Source organism: Numenius arquata, chromosome Z (assembly GCF_964106895.1).
Source record: "Numenius arquata chromosome Z, bNumArq3.hap1.1, whole genome shotgun sequence".
Taxonomy (NCBI): domain Eukaryota; kingdom Metazoa; phylum Chordata; class Aves; order Charadriiformes; family Scolopacidae; genus Numenius; species Numenius arquata.
In genome coordinates, this window is record NC_133616.1 from 82,034,231 (window position 1) to 82,052,781 (window position 18,551).

At 38.5% G+C, this 18,551-nt stretch overlaps 1 protein-coding gene across 1 annotated transcript in view; it reads left to right on the top strand.

Moving 5' to 3' along the window:
• The window catches only part of ADGRV1 (adhesion G protein-coupled receptor V1), a 285,251-nt gene that overhangs the window by 54,518 nt on the left and 212,182 nt on the right, over positions 1-18,551 (top strand). Inside the window, 12 exon segments of the mRNA XM_074166892.1 lie at positions 426-1,237; positions 2,633-2,842; positions 5,213-5,343; positions 5,608-5,707; positions 6,774-6,953; positions 8,512-8,675; positions 9,201-9,294; positions 9,917-9,946; positions 12,048-12,126; positions 12,803-12,941; positions 13,478-13,619; positions 14,051-14,313. Coding sequence (XP_074022993.1) covers positions 426-1,237; positions 2,633-2,842; positions 5,213-5,343; positions 5,608-5,707; positions 6,774-6,953; positions 8,512-8,675; positions 9,201-9,294; positions 9,917-9,946; positions 12,048-12,126; positions 12,803-12,941; positions 13,478-13,619; positions 14,051-14,313 — 2,344 coding nt within the window.

Here is an 18,551-nt window from a genome sequence, read left to right on the forward strand (position 1 = left end):
CAGCCTCCTTGTGTGATTTGAACTGGCAGACAAAATGGGTCAACCCACGTGGGATGGAAAGAAACAAGAAAAAGAAAAGAGATTTTTTGCGTGTGATATGGTATCCTGAGGACACCTAGGAGGGAAGATGGCAAGGTTGGGCGGCACAGGTTTTTTCTTCCTTGCCAGCCTAAGAAAGCTAAGTTAATTCAAACATGCATCCTTAACAGACTGCTACCCAAGCTATAAATAATCAAACTCTCTATCCACGAAAAATGAAATCTGTTATTCAAGGGAATCCACTTTAATTAGCTATTTGGGACTTTTCAGCAATTCAGAAAGGGATGGTTAATTTTGTTCACTCTTTAATTCTTAACACAGAAACATACAGAACATTAGACATACTTCATCAACTAACATTACTTTTTCATTTTAATGTCTTTTAGTGGGGGAAGGTTTGGTCAGCTGCAGATATTTTACAGCACTTCCGAGACTGACGTCGTAGCTCTTGCCATTGAGCAAGGTCAGGATATCCTGGCCTGTTACGAGTCTCCCATCCCAGGAACTCCTGACCAGCCATCCAAGACCCGGGTGAATGTGTCGGCAGCAAGTGACCCGCTCTCTGCCTGCGCAACTCAGTGCCTAAAAGAACAAGCCTGTTCAGCCTTTACATTTTCCAGTGCCTCTGGGATTCCTCTCTGCCTTTGGCTGACAGGGGAGATCAGCCCATTGATTAACACTTCAGGGTTCTGGACCTACAAGAAGAACGTCACCAGTGCGTCAGCTCTCTTTAGCACGCAAGCCATCGCTGGCAGTGACTACGAACCTGTTACCAGGCAGTGGGCCATAATGCAGGAAGGGGAAGAGTTTGCAAATCTGACAGTTACCATTCTCCCCGACAGCCTGCCCGAGCTGGATGAGAAGTTCACTGTATCCCTTCTGAAAGTCGAACTGGTGAACATCTCAGCCAGCTTCAAAAATCAACCAACTCTAGGACAGCCAAATACTTGCACAGTTATCATCATGATGAATGGCGATGCATTTGGAGTATTTAAGATCTACAGCGTGAGTCCCAACGCGACGGAGAAAGGTCTGTACCTTGAAGTAGAAGAACGTCCTCAGACCACCGTGCAGCTGATGATACACAGGACAGAAGGCAGCCTGGGACAGGTGACAGTGGAATGGCGCGTGGTTGGTGGAACTGCTACCCCCAACTTGGATTTTGTAGGCGTTGGTGAGACTCTGGCGTTCGCTGAAGGTGAGGCACGGTTCTGCACTCACTTCTGTTTTACAAAACTAAAGAAAGGAAAAAAAAATGACTCAATCCTCTCGATGGTTTGATAAGCAATGCCTTACTCTTAGGCTAAACCTGCTTGAATGCTCAGGATACATATTCAAAAAATATAATTCATTAGCATACAGCATTATGTTGCAGAACACACACAGGTGTAGAAAAAAAAAAAAAAGATGAAAAGTATAAATATCTAAGTTTTTTTTTTTTGACTGTTGTAGTGTGCATTATGAAGATTACCTTTTTACCAAACAAATAAGTAATAATAATGCTGAAGATAGGTGTTATAGCAAGGATGATGAAAATGAGAATTAGGCCTAGCTGGTCTTTTATGAACCTCCAGTCAGTACAGTACTAATTTTTCATGGCATCTCTTTTTAGCTTCTGATATTGTGTTCATAACATAACATAACATAACATGACATGACATGACATGACATAACATAACATGTGTATTCAAAAAAAATTGCAAACAGGATGAGCAAGTCAATGGCAGACATTACTGAAGTACCATGCAACATGACAGATATATTTTCAAAGTGTGGATTGATTGAACAGATACTTTGGAAGAAATTTATGGAAGTGTTGGTAAAGAGTCTAGTGTGCTCGCTAGATTGTTAAATCATCTGAACTCAAAAAAAGGGTCGCCAGCAGTGATTCTGCAGCTGACATGTAGTTACATTAGTGGTTATAATTTTAGTAAAAACTGTTTTCAAAATATTTTGGAAGACAGTGTAGCAAGAAATATGTGTATCTTGTAAACTGATATAATCATAAACCACAGGTTACGCATATGCAGTGAGCCACAGGATTGTGTTGTAAATTATAACAGATTAACAAAACTGGTAATTGCCCATGTTTTCCGCTTACATTATCATTCTTTGATAGTCCAGAAGAAAAGCAACTAACACGATGGCAGCCCATTTTAATGCATACCCTGGCCCAGTAAATACATTCAAATTCAGTTTATACTTGTGTATGTGGTTCATCAGAAAACTTACGAACTTGGTAATTTTTTTTACAGGAATGATATTCCCCTTTTCTAAGTTGAATTTGAAAGTCAGAAAACTCCTAATGCAAATAAAGAATGCTAGACCTTCAGAAATTATGCCTACGTTGTTAATTTGTACATAGTATATTTAATAATTTGATAATTACATCCCCTTAAAGTAACTTTTCAATAGTAATTGAATAAAACTTCATAATGACATTCAGTAACTTCTAGACAGGCAAATAAATAAATATGTTTCATGTCTTTTTTTATATTGTTTAAAGATATCGTACAAAAGGAGATGATTAAGTATTTTTAAAAGGTGATTTCCATATATATACGTAAGTGTATATATGTTCTTCTCCTTGCAGGGGAAACAAAAAAGCTGGTCACGCTGACCATCTTAGATGATCCAGAGCCAGAGGATGATGAAAGTATCATTATCAGCCTGGTCCATACTGAAGGTGGGAGTAGGATTTTGCCCAGTTTTGACACTGTCACAGTGATTATTCTGGCAAGTGACAACGTGGCAGGAATTATTAGCTTCCAGACAGCCTCAAGATCTGTTATTGGCCGTGAAGGTGGGTTCTTTGTGTTGACCACACTCGGCTTGTTTAACATTAGATTTCTGTTGATAATGACTCACAGTGGTTGTTTGCACCACGGTTCAGAGAATGCCAGCAAGCAGAGAATAACCAGGTACTTGTCATGCATTTCTTTGATTTTTTAACTCTTGCACGCATAGCATTTAAATTAAATGTATGGAAAGGGTAAGTAGACCATTTCCAAACCCATTTTATACATTATCATCTGTGCTTTCCTTTTTTTCTGAAGATTATGTCTTGCTGCTATTGGTATTGCATACCAAAGCTCCTTTTAGGATTTCTTGTCCTATTCATTTATACCATATTCCAGAACTGTATATAATTCCCACCATACACACCTATTCCTCGTCATAGGCAAATATCATCTATCGGTGACTTACAACTCACTTTAAAACTTCCTGAAGTTGGTGTTTGTTCTAAGGTTTGATGCAGTTCTGCATGGGATAATAATTGTACTAATGCTGATTGCTTTCTGCAGCCTTTGCTGGAGTCTCAGTGCATCGCAATATCATATTTCTCTGACATGTAAACTGATGGGCAGGGAAAGCTCACAAAACAGAAAATTGCTCTCCAGGAACGTGCCGATTGCATTTTCTGTTTGAAGAAAAAAGTCTTTCTTAATCAAACTGTTCTTTTTTTGGTGGTTTTTTTTTAGGTTTGGGTTTTTTTTCCCCCAGGAGTGAAAGGATATCATAACTTTTTGGTTTTGTTTTTTTTTTTTTTTTTTTTTTTTTCCTCATCTAGTTATGGTTTGTGTTAATTCTGTGCTATTGTCTGCCTGGTTTTTGTCCTTTATTCCTCCACATTAACAGTTCTGGTCCACCTACGAAGCCAGGTGCCATCTGGCAGCCTAAGAGGAGTTGTTAATGAGCACAGGGAATTAATACAAACTGTCTCGTTCCCAAAGGTTATGATGACCCTGAGTACTTTCCACTGGTTAAATATTATTCACAGCATGCTAGCAAATGCTGGCCATTTGGAGATGATTACTCTCCTGCAGTATGGAAATTACTTGATTCCGGTTCCTCTGGCTTGTGAAAAATAGTGCATTGCCTTACAGCAGGAAAACCCAACCAAACTAATTCCCATCTGATAAAAAAAACAAAGAGTAAACTAAGGCCTTTTGATGATTTCGGTGTTTGTATTTCATTTTCAGTATCAAGTCTTTTTGTTCTTCTGAAATTAATTTACTACTTTTATTATTATTTCTTCCTGGATAGAGATACCAAAGATTTCGGTAAAGCTGACTGAGAAACATGGGTCAGTAATTAACTACTTGGGGTCTGTAGTGATGATGAATTGTACTTCAGGTTTCTTCTTAGTGTTTGGATTACAGTGCTTCTGCATCATAAAGTGTTTTGTCCCAGACTTCAGTGAAAAGTCATTGTATTGCATAAAGTTGTACCTAAATAAGCTTTGTCTAAATTGCGCATTCTGCAGTGGTACTAAAGTAGCCATTTTTCTGTTAAATATTTATTTGTTTGCAGTGGATGTGTGAAATTCTCAAATAGGATAGAATGGATTTCAGAGCAATATTGAATGATATGAGAAGCCTCAGGGGAACCTGTAACCTGGCAGTCTGTCCTCAGATGTCTAACTGTAGAAGCAGAATATTTGTGATGTCATTAAATTTTGAATTCTTTTATTCTCTTAGAAGCAACGTGTAACAACTTAAGACAAAGACATAAATGCTGATACATCTTCAAGGCTTAACTGAATTTGAAATGTTGAGGCTGAATAACAAATACTAATTCCATTTATTTGAAAATGGATGTATACAATCCTTGTATTTCTTCTTTACAATTTTATATTTTAATCAATTATATTAAGATCTCTTGAAGTTAGTTGTTCATATGTTTCATTGGTAGCCAATATACACGTATCCCTTTAATATTTCCTTACCAAAAAAGAACAAATCTAGAAAATGTTCAAATGGTTCTTAACAGTTTTAGCTATACAATACTGCCCTGCAACATAATACAGCATTTACTATTTTCTATAGTTCACAGACAGGTATTGCTATTCTCTTTGTGTATGTTTTGATGGACATTTACTTTCTAAGTTTTTTGTGTTTACCAGGGTCCCTCATATTTTGATAGTTCTTTCTAAGAATGAACAAAACCCAGAAAAACCCAGGAAAAAAAATATTTACGTCTAGGGGTTTTGTTTCAGTATTATAAACAAATGTGTTATATAACTGCTGTGAAGCACACTATTAAAAATAGTAATGTTTTTCAGAAAAGTTATTTTTAACTGTGATGCATGGTTTTGGCGTCCAATTTTTATAATTGATATTCTATAGAAGAGGAACCCCCAAAATACATGTGTCTTATCCCTTGTTCCTAGGAGAAAAATTGCAATTCCATATTGTAAGAACTGCCCCAGGACTGGGAAATGTTACCGTTGAATGGAAGATAGTTGGGCATAACGTAAAACAAAATTTTGAAAACTATTCTGGAATACTCTTTTTTCCTGAGGTAAGTAAGTCTGTAAACAAACTAATGGCTACAGGAGAATATTGTAATTAGAAGTGAGAAAACAAATGTGCTTTTATAGTAGTCTTTGTTTCTTGATCTGATTATTTATTTGCTCCTTTATTCTTGGAGTTCTAAACTGGATGGATTTTATAGGTTTTGATACTTTACATTTCTTAAAGGTACGTTTCAAAATATGTATGATAGAGTGGTATTACTTGTATTTTACACAATAATGACTAATCAATTTATCAATAAAATAAATAGGAGACATTGAATGCAACATTGTATGTTCACTTGCTGGATGACCATATTCCTGAAGAAAAAGAAGAATACCAGATCATCCTATACAACATCAAAACAGAAGGTAATGCAGAACTATAGCTTGCTGTATCTTAAAACCACCATTTAATAGTGTAATATTTTCATATGTATTAATGCATTTTAGAAGTGTAGGACTAAGCATACTGCAACTGGTGTAAACTATGCAAAGTTCATTCATGTTTTATTGGAGCAGGCTTGATCCTAATGTGTATATGTTTTTATATATATATATGTATATATATATATATAGATAGATAGATAGATAGTTAAACCCCACAGTGTCTTTGCAGTTTTCCTTAACAGGTTTTAAACCTGATTTAACTCTTCGTGTTTAATTCAGTGATTATTGGCTTCCCTTTAACTGAATAGAAAATTGAGCTTAGTGACATATTCTGGATATATTTGCCATGAAATAAGCAGATATTTTTATTTTTTAAAGCAATCTTTTCATGTCGCAAGCTGACTTCCTGATCTGTCTCTGAATTCAAGGAAGCCAGAATATTTTATTCTTGCCATTCAAATTATAATAAGAAAAGAAACATGAAACTGCATCCCTTCCTGAAAATCCCTTTGTTAACCTGAAATTAATGTCTAAATGCCAAACTAAGTTGACAAGGATTGTGTTGCTGCTAGGAGCCTTACCAACTTGCCAGAATCATTTGTTGACTCTTGCAATCCATCAGGATAAGCATAAATTAATATGCCAACAATTACTCATCATGTCAGCGCTTGGAAAAGGGAATAATTTCTTAAGGAATGATTAAGAAGTTGAATATGTTTAACTTTCGAGTTAATTCCTGGGAAAACTTTCTCTTTCCTTTCAAAATAGAGTAAGTTGAGAGAAGTTGGTATTTGGCTCTGGCCCATTAATTTTTCTCATTTCTTAATATGTTTTTGTGGCTCTACACTTAGTATGCATACAATTTCTGTCATGATTATATGTTCCTGTGTTTGTTAGATAATGTAAATATGTATACATTCCACACCATCATAAACTTCAGTGAGCACATCATGCGACTGTCTTTTGGATGTAACAATAGCAGTAATATAAGAGAAAAAAATTAGTTCCATAACACTTTATTCACTGTAGTCCATTGTTTCTTTTGCAGGAGTTTCTTCATCAGGTGCTGCTATTTTGGATAGTCAAGGATATGAAGCTGTTCTGACAGTAGAAGCTAGTGATGAACCACACGGAGTCTTGAATTTTGCGTCCCCATCCAGGGTAGTTTTAATTCCAGAGGAAAACAAAACGGTTCAGCTTTTTGTTAACAGAGAATTTGGATCTCTAGGTTTGTATAACTCCAAAAGAAAGGTGGTTCTGTTTTGGTAATCATTAGGCAAATGAAAGCCATGAGAGGGAGGCGGGAAATTTTTAAAAATCTTGGGTAAAGTTGATATTTTCAGAACTTCTAGGCTTCTTACTGAAGACTTGGAGAATAAGTTTTTGTTAAAACTGGAGCCACAGCCCTCGTTTCCACAGCAAGGAGTCCGGGAGCTGTGATGTAACTAGTTGGCTATTAGGGCCACTGCCTTTGTCTCTAATGAGTCTGTCTCAGAGGGTTAGCCTTCTCCAGAACAAATAAGAAACATATGAGAAAAGGAACTTGTATGGAATGATTGTTCCCACATATTTCACCTCCAAACTTCCAGAATTTGGCAGCTTAGGAACGTGCCTTAGAAAAATTTGCATTCATAGCACTGAATTCAGTGTGTGTCTCCTCTGAGACTTTCTTATTCCTTTTTAAATCAATTCATCTTTTAACATCCATGAAATTAAGTAGTACTTAATTCCAGAATTGAATAACGTGCTGTGTGCAAAAATATTTTCTTGTGTTGTTGCCTGATAATTTCAACTTATGTTGTGATGTTGTGAGATAGGTATCTATTTACGTTTTTAGACTGTATTTAGACGTCAGTGATAACTCCTCTTAGTTTCTTTTGTTATATATGTGTTTTGAAGTGAAGTGAGCAGTCACAATGAATATTCAAGATCTGGACAAAACACAGATTTGTAGAGGCATTTTAATGACATTCCTTTTTTCCTGTTTCTTTTTTAATATCAATCAGTATCTAGTTTACTTTTGAAACACTACTTAGGAAACTAATACTCCATAATAAATGTAAAATCTCTTGCTTAAACTCCATCATTAATTATTAAAACTAAGATTCTTTTATACCTTATATTTTATTTCATACAGACCAGCTTTGAATTTCATCTGTCATCTTATCTCCAGGATCATTCTCTTTAAATTTGCAACTTGACTTACCCTGGCAGATGAGTGAAACATGGCTTTATTATAAAAAAAATTAGTTCTAACTTTTACCCTTGGTAACATTTATCAGTGTGTCCCCTAATGTTATTCTTTATTGAAGTCTATGTCAGTCTGCCTGGGAAGAAAACTAGATTTATTAGGCTGTATTTCTCAGCACTTTCTGTAGAGCCTTTCTTAGATACCAAGTCGTTCCTGAAACATTCTACTTCCCTTGGCAGCAAACCTGGTATTAATAATACATTAGATGTCCTAGGTAGTGCTTCAGCAATGTAATAGTTGTGGTCCACAGCACCTCAAATATCTGAATACATTTGGTCCTAATGCTTTTCGAGTCCAGTGATGTTGGACCAAATCACCAAAGGCTGGGCTGAAAGCACATTGAGAACAATAACGATGTTATTAACCAATGAGAAGTTCCATTGGTTCCAGATTAATCTTTTAATCCTTCTGTTTTGCAGTCAGGCTTTTCATTTTGTGGGGGAGCCTTTGATCTCTTTTCTTTGTCTATTCCAGGGAAAATTACATAAGAATTGAAAAAAAAAATTTTTTTTTTTTTTCCTCACAAATTAAACAGGTGCTATCAATGTCACGTATGCCACAGTTCCAGGATTGCTCACCTTAAGCAATCAGACAGAAGGGACCTTGGCTGAACCAGGAGCTGATTACTTACCTGTTTCTGGCTCATTAGTTTTGGAAGAAGGAGAAACATCAGCTGCCATAAATATTACTATTCTAGAGGTAAACTCTAAACCCTTTCGTTCTAAACTTATCTGTATGACATCAGAAGAGGAATATTCTGAAACCTAAAGCTTGCAGCCTATCTATTGCTTGAAGCTATATATTTCATTGTAATCTAAAAAGACGGTTTTTTTCTTAATGTTAAAATCACAGGAAAAATAATAACAGAAAACAGCTCTACCAATGCATAAATGAAATTTAGCTTTCTCATTAAGGCTTTACTATCTGATATGCAGAAGAGTGTAATTCATTGCTTGCTACAGACTCTTACTTTCTCAATGACTGGGGTTTATGCCTTTAAAACTGGGCAGAATTTATTCACAAAAGTACGGAGTCTTTTTCATGAAATATAATGTCTTACTTCATAGTTCGTTCAAGGTAATAACTTTCACAGTCAATAGCAGTATTTCAGGAAAATGGAAAAAAAAACCTCAACATGTTTTTTTCCACAAAACATTGCTTTTCGGTGACTTCTGTTTCTTAAAGCACAATGAAAAGAGGATGTACTGGATTTGTGTTTTGCAGGATGATGTACCAGAGGTGCAAGAGTTCTTCTTGGTTAATTTAACTTCAGTGGAACTCATCATGAACCATTCAACTTCATCCCCACCTCGACTGGGTAAAAAAAAAAATTATACAGAATTATCTTTGGCTTTCCGTTTATGTGAATTGCATGCAGATTATATTATCATTATTCCACTTACTTGACAGCTATGGCAATATGAGACAGAGTATTCTGAAGGAAACACTGTAGAATAACAAACATATTCATTATTACACTTGCTTGGTACTTTTTTGAGCTCTGTAAAATTTCTAAGGCTATTTTCATAGAGAAGTTAGTAATTAACAGTTGGAGAGCACAATTATCTGAAAAGTTTTGTTGGCAGTGTGTTAATCTGATTTTCATTTTCAAGTACGTAATGGAAACAAAAATGTCCCAAAAATTATGTTATTGCTTTGTTCAATCCTTTAAAAGTCTCTTTTTATTATTCCTTTTATTATTATTTTTTTATCTATCAGATTTACTTTTAGGAGTCATATTCTATGGTGTTCCTGCTCTTCCAGTGAACGTCATTTATCGTTTTCTTAGTTAGTTCTTCATTCTGCTTCTGCATTCAGTAGCATAGCTGCATTGGCTTTAAGGACAGTTGGATTATCCTGTAGTGCTAGAGACTAGTTATACTGATCATTTCTAATATCTTCTTCGACTCTTTTCCCTTTTCTCTGCATGCCTATTGAAGTGACAGAGTTAATTCGTTACAGAGTGAAAGGTAACTTGCCAGACTCATTGCTGATTTGTAGAGACTGAGCTGTGATTAGTTGAGTCTAAAATCTAAAGAATAAAAAGAGTAACATATAAGTATACAGAGGGGTTTTCTGAACTAAATTGTGCTGAGTGCTGTATAGTCTCACCTTCTGTTGTAAAGGGTCTCTTTGAATTGTGACCATTCAGCCCTGCTGTGATATCTGCATTGGGTTAAATGTACTTAGGATCAACAGATAATAGTTTTAATCCATGAGGCAAAAACTTGTAGTCATTGTAGAATGTCACTATGAATCCTGTAATCAAACCATTTTCTAGTCTTGTTTCCCCTGTTGGTATATTTCAATTTGTTATGACTGAGAATTTAATTCCGTGTCAGTGCAATGCATTTGTGTAGGATTTCTAGCAGTCCCGTACCCGTAGCCTGTACAAGATATTTGCAGTATTTCTAGGATAACACAAGAGATGGATGTTCTGCACGTGATAGAGGCGTGTGCAGTCAATCCCTCACACCTGGAACATTTTGCATGGGCTGTTCCCATCATGGCCACGTGTGTGCGACGTGGGGAGGAGGTCTGGGATGTCAGGGATGTAGAGTTGAATGCGCTGAGCTCCAGCGGCCTTTCCTTCTGATCTGAGTTTTCACTGACAAGGAGTGGAAACAGCAAGTGTAAGGACAGCCCTGTTGTTTTCTTGAGGCTCCTCTTGCCCCTGTGTTCTAGAAAAGGTGGAAGGAAGAACCTGACCCAAATACCAAAATGCAAGGAATTTAAAAAAAAAAAAAAGGGGGGTGGGGTGGGCAGTGGTGGAATTATCAGCAGCTGAAAATGATGAAAGAAAAAGGAAAAAACTTAATGAATACAATAAAGAGCTAAGCAGGGTGTGAGAACCCAACAGGACCTAACACTGGGGGAGACAGGCAGGGGGCTGCCAGACATGAAATAAGAGGTCTAATATGGAAAGCAAAGAATTGCAGATGCTGGGTGAAGTGGTCTGACTTTGACACCACAAGGAACAACGCGGGGTAGGAGTGAAGCTGAAAGGTCCGTTATTTCTAGCACTCCCTCTGGATTTCTAAACATCAGAACATTTCTACATTTCTGCTGCTGGTGTAGAGGTTTGGCAGCTACTGCTGGTCTCCATCGCTACCACCGAGTGACAGGTTTGGATTCACGGCAGTGGCCTTTTACTTTTATTCGGGTTTGTCAGAATTGATAGAAATCTTTCCTCTGGGTCTAAATATAGCATATTTACAGATTCAGTGGAGTCTGTAGAAGCTGTCATTCTTTCCTTCATTTCTTTTTAAGTCTTATTAAAATTAAGTTGAAGTAAATTAAGATAGTCATGAGGTGCTATTGTGTGAACAAATTAAGACACTGTTTTCTCAGAAGAATCAAGTTCTGGCTGTCAAGTTTTGGTAATTTCTGGCATTAATCTCTTATTTAGTATTTTCACAGTACAATACATACAATAATCTTTCAGAGTTATTGTGAAGATATGCATATCTTTATGGAGCAATAGAATGTTACAGTATATAGACATTAGTAAGACAAACGCATTAGTAATTCTGTATTTGTAGCAGAATCTGAGGTGTGTGTCAGTAAACTTTATGATCGGGCACTGAGACATGAATAGGAGATGAAATACTGGATCATTTATTATTCTTTCTTACTTATTTTTCCTCCCATTTTCAGAATGGTACAGTCTGGAAAATTTTAAGTGTCATCACAACAAGCACACACAATGAAGATAAATTAAAATTCCATGACAAATTTTGCTTTTGATCTTTTGATCTTTCGATTTTTCTCTGCTATGTTTTGCTTTGTAAATTTTCTTTAGTCTTTTATGTATGCATTATTAAATGTAACAGTGGTAATTCAAGGCACTATGTTGCAGTTCTTATAGCAAGGTAGTAAGGACAGATTTTCTTCGAGCCTTTCCAATTGTCTTGCCCAGTACTTTTTTCTCTTCCAGATTTTGGAAACAAAAAATTATGTATTTCTTCTAGAAAATTAGTAGAGATTTAAGAAATGTTTCTATTATTATTGAAAACCATGAAAATGGACTTTATTGTTCTTTCATTTTTGTCCTTCTGGTTTTCATTTTAGATGTGGAAGGACTAGCTTCCCAAATTATTATTGATGCTAATGATGGAGTAAGCGGAGTAATTGAATGGGAACGTACCAAGTAAGTCTCGTCTCCTTGAAGAACTCACTGTGTCAGTTAGTGATTGGGGTTGCCCAGTTATTTTCATTACCAGTTAACAGTAAAACTCCTGTTAAAAATACAGGGCCAGATCTCTGAGATGGCAAAGCATCATTCAGTTCAGCAGAACTGGGACATGTAATTCCCCCACTGAAAAACAACATTTACAGTACGTTTACTCAGAAATCTTTTTTACCATTTACTTGCTTTCACTGCTGACCTTTTGTATTGTGACTTCTGCACCCATGTAAACATCTCCCAGATCATTTTCTCTGATTAATTTCCAGGAGCTAGGAAGAAGGCATCCATAAACATAGACAGACTTGATCTGCCATTAATAACCAGGGAAAAAGCACAACCTCCTATAGCTTAATTCCATTTAGATAAGAAACAAAGGTAAAAAAGGCAGTGGAGGTGTCCCTGCCCATGGCAGGGGGCTTGGAACTCGATGATCTTTAAGGTCCCTTCCAACTCTAACCATTCTATGATTCTAAAAAGGTTATATTAGACAATTGTAACCATGCTGATACTGTCATGATGCCTTTTTCTTATAAAGCAGAGGCAATGATTTGAAGTGAAAATAAAACAACTATCTACCAGCTTATTCAAAAGAACATGCTCAGTGAGCACTGAGAATTTTTCTTGCTTTTTGTTATAGTTTTGAAGTTAATGAATCTCACGGGAATCTGACAATAATGGCATGCCGAAACAGAGGATCGTATGGCAATGTGTCTGTATTTTTTTATGCCCAAAATTTGGAGGCACAGCTGGGTTTGGACTTTAATGTGACCTCAAGGGTAAGAAGCAAATTCTAAATCTATTACTTTTCATTTCTTCAGCTTCCTCAAAAGAATGTCTTCTTGTTTAGTCTGCAGAATGATCAGTAGCACAGCTAGATTTTTCAACTTCTTTCAATTGCTTTGGTCATCTGAATAGAAAGGGACAAAATTAGCCATCTTATTTTACTTCTTTTTTCTTTTTAAATATGGAAGTATTTTTAAATATAAGACACATTATAAAATTTCAAACATCTATCTCAAATGCAGTTTTACTTAGGCAGGAGCATAAAAGATTTCATATTTTCGTATGAGGTTTCATATTTTTTCCAGCAGAACTTTCAGAGTAAATTGCTCTTGCTTGTCCGCATTCAACAATGTGCTGAACTTTTTTACTTCTGTTTCTATCAATTTATTAAGGACATAGAGATTATAGCTCAAGAAGAGCTTGCCTCCTCTTCCTTCCTATTTAAGACAACTGTGTATACCGTAGTTGAAAAATTCTGTGTGTGTTAACAGCTGTTAAGTATCCAATGATTTCTGTGTTTCAATGCTAGACTCTTTTTTTTGCTGATGGAGAAAGGAATAAATCTCTTGTTGTTACGATTTTTGATGATGATGTTCCTGAAGGTGATGAGAAGTTCCAGTTAATTTTAACAAATCCCTCTCTGGGGCTGGAGTTAGGGGAGAACACAACAGGTAAGACTTAGTTTTGACATTCGCATTCTTTGGAATTGTTCGGCAGTCATTTTAATTTCATTCTTCTGAATAATCGTATTTTATAAAACACCATTGCCCTGCTATGGTAGATCTTTATACTCCTTTGGAAAGTTCTTAAACAACTCTATGAAATCTATGCAATTAACAAGATACTATGTGAAATAAGGAATCAAAAAATGTGAAAGTGAGCTTTCAAATAAGATAATCTAGATTCTTCCTGTCTAGAAATCTTCCTTAGATAAAGTAAAATACTTATATATTCTCTTAAAGTAATGTTACAGACGTAAAAGAATTACATACACACTAATGGAAGAATGGATTTTTGTTTATATGTATTTTATTTGTATATATGTGCAATTAGATGTTAGTATGTTAATTAAAGAATATTTCCATTATTTATTTCTCAAAAGCCACAATTACCATACTTGCCAGTGATGATGGCCATGGAGTTTTGTCATTCAATAACAGCGATCACTTCTTCCTAAGGGAGCAAACAGCTCTCCATTTGATGGAAAGTGTTGCAGTATTAAATATTATTAGAGAACCTCCTCAGGGGATATTTGGCACCGTGACTGTTCAATATCTTGTAAGTGAAATTAATTCTTCAGAGCCATCGGTGGATTTGACACCTTCTCAAGGATATATTGTGCTGGAGGAGGGAGTCAGATTCAAGGTAACATGATAGCTATTACTGAGTAAGTGAAGAAAGCTTTTTTTTTTAAATTACTGGAAAGATTTCAGAAATGCCTGTGGTTTTTCTTGTATTTATTTTTTTTCTTTTGTTTTCCTTCATTCTCTGAGCAAATTGAGTCACGGGAGTGGGAGAGCATAAAAATTAAATGTGGTCTTCTATAGATATTTCTCTCTTTGTAATAGTTAAGGTAATTTAAAAACAATATAATGAATAAATAATATTTATGTGTGCATAGGAACATTTCTTTGTACGTATACAGCATGTAGCTGAAACACAAACTTTGAAATGAGGTGATAATTTACAAGTGTAAATAGTTAAAGTAAAAATCCCGCTCTGCAATGTGATAGTTCAGCCAGTGTGAGCTAAACAGAGTATTCTGTGACAAATACAAAAACTAAACAGCTCTCAGAGTTTTATGAATATAAAATTACTCATTCTTCTGGGAGTGTTAAGCTCACTGCCTCTGGACTGTCCCCACAAGGATGTCAGCTAGAAAATGAGACAGCTTAAGTTTGTGAAATTCTGACCATTCTGAAGTTTAATGGCAGTTTGTTTATATTTCAGTTTAGTTCAGTTTAGTGTAGTTAGGTTTGGTTTAATTTTGTTTTGTTTCATTCTGTTTTGTTTTGTCCAGATTAGTATATTATGCCTAGTGGGGTATAATCTGAAACAAACCTTTCTGCAAACACTGGTTTTCAGTTTCTGAACCTTAAATGTATTTGGAACCGCAGTGCTGGCCAGTGTAGCAGATACGTGGAAAATCAAAGACAACTTAAAACAGCCTCTAAATATGGTCTATTACAAGTAAATAGGGATCTAAAAGTAAGCTCCAATTCAGCTCCAGAAACATTATTACTAGCTTTTTTTCTATAGCAAAGGTGTGTGTATCTGTGTAGCTTTTTCCTGTTTACAGAATCACAGAATCTTCTTGGTTGGAAGGGACCTTTGAGATCATCGAGTCCAACCAACAAAACAAACAAACAAACAAACAAAAGCACAAAAAAACCCCCCCAAAACCAAAAAACAACACCAAACCCAAACCAAAACAAACACCCACAACCACACCCCACCCCACCCACAAACAGACACAACCCAACAATCTCAGGCACTAGAGCATGCCCTGAAGTGCCATGTCTACACGTTCCTTAAATACCTCCAGGGATGGCGACTCCACCACCTCCCTGGGCAGGCTGTTCCAGTGCCTGACCATCCTCTCAGGAAAGTCTTCCTAAATCTAACATAAACCTCCCCTGCCCCAACTTCCCACCATTTCCTCTGGTCCTGTCGTTATTCCCTTGGGAGAAGAGGCCAACACCCACCTCTCTACACCCTCCTTTCAGGTAGTTGTAGAGGGCAATGAGGTTCCCCCTCAGCCTCCTCTTCTCCAAACTAAACATGCCCAGTTCCCTCAGCCTCTCCTCATAGGACTTGTTCTCCAGACCCCTCACCAGCTTGGTGGCTCTCCTCTGGACACGCTCCAGCAGCTCAATGTCCTTCCTGTAGTGAGGGGCCCAGAACTGAACACAGCACTCGAGGTGAGGCCTCACCAGCACCGAGTACAGAGGGACCATCACTGCCCTACTCCTGCTGGCCACGCTATTCCTGATACAGGCCAGGATACCGTTGGCCTTCTTGGTCACCTGGGCACACTGCTGGCTCATGCCTGTCCACCAACACCCCCAGGTCCTTTTCTGCTGGGCAGCTTTCCAGCCACTCTTCCCCAAGCCTGTAGCGTTTCCTGGGGTTGTTGTGACCGAAATGCAGTACCCGGCACTTGGACCTATTAAACCTCTTCCCATTGGCCTTGGCCCATCGATCCAACCTGTCCAGGTCCCTCTGTAGAGGCTTCTGACCCTCAAGCAGATCAACACTCCCACCTAGCTTGGTGTCATCTGCAAATTTACTGAGGGTATGCTCAACCCCTTTATCTAGATCATCAGTAAAGATATTAAACAAGACTGGCCCCAAAACTGAGCCCTGAGGGACACCACTGGTGACTGGCTGCCAACTGGATTTCACCCCATTAACTACAACTCTCTGGGTACGGCCATCCAGCCAGTTTTTTACCCAGAGAAGAGTACACTTGTCTATGCCATGATTCGCCAGCTTCTCCAGGAGAACGCTGTGGGGGATGGCGTCAAAGGCCTTACCAAAGTCCAGGTAGACAACGTCCACAGCCTTCCCTGCATCAAGAAGGCGGGTCACATGGTCATAGAAAGAGATCAAGTTGGTTAAGCGGGACCTCCCTTTCACAGACCCATGCTGGCTGGCCCTGATCCCTTGGCTGCCCTGCACTTGCCATGAGAGCTCACTCAAGATGATCCTCTCCATGATCTTTCCCAGTACCGAGGTCAGACTGACAGGCCTATAGTTTCCCAGATCCTCCTTCCGGCCCTTCTTGTAGATGGGCATCACGTTGGCCACCCTCCAGTCATCTGGTACCTCTCCTGTTGACCGGGATTGTTGATAGATAATGGAGAGAGGCTTGGTGAGCAATCGCGCCAGCTCCCTGAGTTCCCTTGGGTGAATCCCGTCCGGCCCCATAGACTTATGCGTGTCCAGGTGCAGAAGCAAATCATTAACTACTTCCTTCTGGATCACGGGGGGGTTGTTCAGCTCTCCATCCTTATCTTCCAGCCCAGGAGGCTGTACAACCTGCGAGTAGCTGGTCCGACTATTGAAGACAGAGGCAAAGAAGGCATTAAGTATCTCAGCCTTCTCCTCGTCCTTGGTCGCAATGTTTCCCCCCACATCCAGTAAGGGATGGAGATTCTCCCTGACTCTCTTTTTGTTGACGTATTTTTTTGTTGTCCCTTATATTAATGGCCAGGTTGAGTTCCAGCTGGGCTTTTGCCTTCCTAATTTTTTCTCTGTGTAACCTAACAAGATCTCTGTACTCTTCCTGAGTTGCTTGTCCTTTCTTCCAAAGGTGGTAAACCTTCCTTTTTTTCCTAAGTCCCATCAAGAGCTCTTTGTTCAACCAGGCTGGCCATTTTCCCCACCCTTTAATTTTGCGCCTCATGGGGACAGCCTGCTCCTGGGCCTTTAGGATTTCCTTCTTGAAGAGTGTTCAGCCTTCCTGGACCCCTTTGCCCCACAGGATTATCTCCCAAGGGACCCTTCCAATCAGGGTTCTGAACAGGCTAAAGTCCGCCCTCCAGAAGTCCAAGGTGGAGATTTTGCTAACCCCCTTCCTCACTTCACTAAGAATTGAAAACTTGACCATTTCATGATCACTAAGACCAAGACGGTCTCCGACCTCCACATCTCCCACTAGTCCCTCTTTGTTTGTGAAAAGTAGGTCTAGCGAGGCACCTCCCCTGGTAGGGTCTCCTACCGGTTGTCTCAGGAAGTTATCCTCCATACACTCAAGGAACCTCCTAGCCTGCCTGCTCTCTGCTGTGTTATATTTCCAGCAGATGTCCGGTAGATTGAAGTCCCCAACCAGAACAAGGGCTGGTGATTGCGAGACTTCAGCCAGCCTCTTATAGAATACTTCATCAACCTGCTCATCCTGGTTGGGTGGTCTATAGCAGACTCCCAGCAGAAAATCCCCCTTGTTAGCCTTCTCCTTCATCCTTACCCATAAACACTCAACTTCATCGTCACTGGAATCTAGCTCTATACAGTCAAAACACTCCCGAATGTACACAGCCACACCCCCGCCTCTCCTTCCGTGCCTATTCCTTCTGAAGAGCTTATAGCCACTCATCGCAGCATTCCAGTCGTGACCGTCATCCCACCACGTTTCCATGATGGCGACTACGTCATAGCTGTCCTGCTGCACCATGGCTTCCAGCCCATCCTGTTTGTTGCCCATGCTACGTGCATTAGCGTAGATGCACTTAAGCTGGGCTCCCGATTTCACCCCCATCCTTGGCCCTTTACCCCCAGGCTCATTACCAGTGGGTCTGGTTTTATGCCCTTCCCCCTCCACCTCTAGTTTAAAGCTCTGTCCATGAGCTTTGTTAACTCCTGGCCTAGTACCCTTTTCCCCTTTCGGAATAGGGTTTTCCCATTGTTCACAGTCAGAAATTTCCAAACGTCTATCCCTTTTCTCAAATGAAATGACAGAGCGAGAGTCCTCACTAACCCAGCATCCTTCAAGCCTTGGCGTGCTTCCCTTGGGTTTAATCCTGACAGGCCCAGTTAGTTCCCCTTCCCGCCTCGTATCTAGTTTAAAGCCCTACCAATGAGCCCTGCTAATTCCTGCCCCA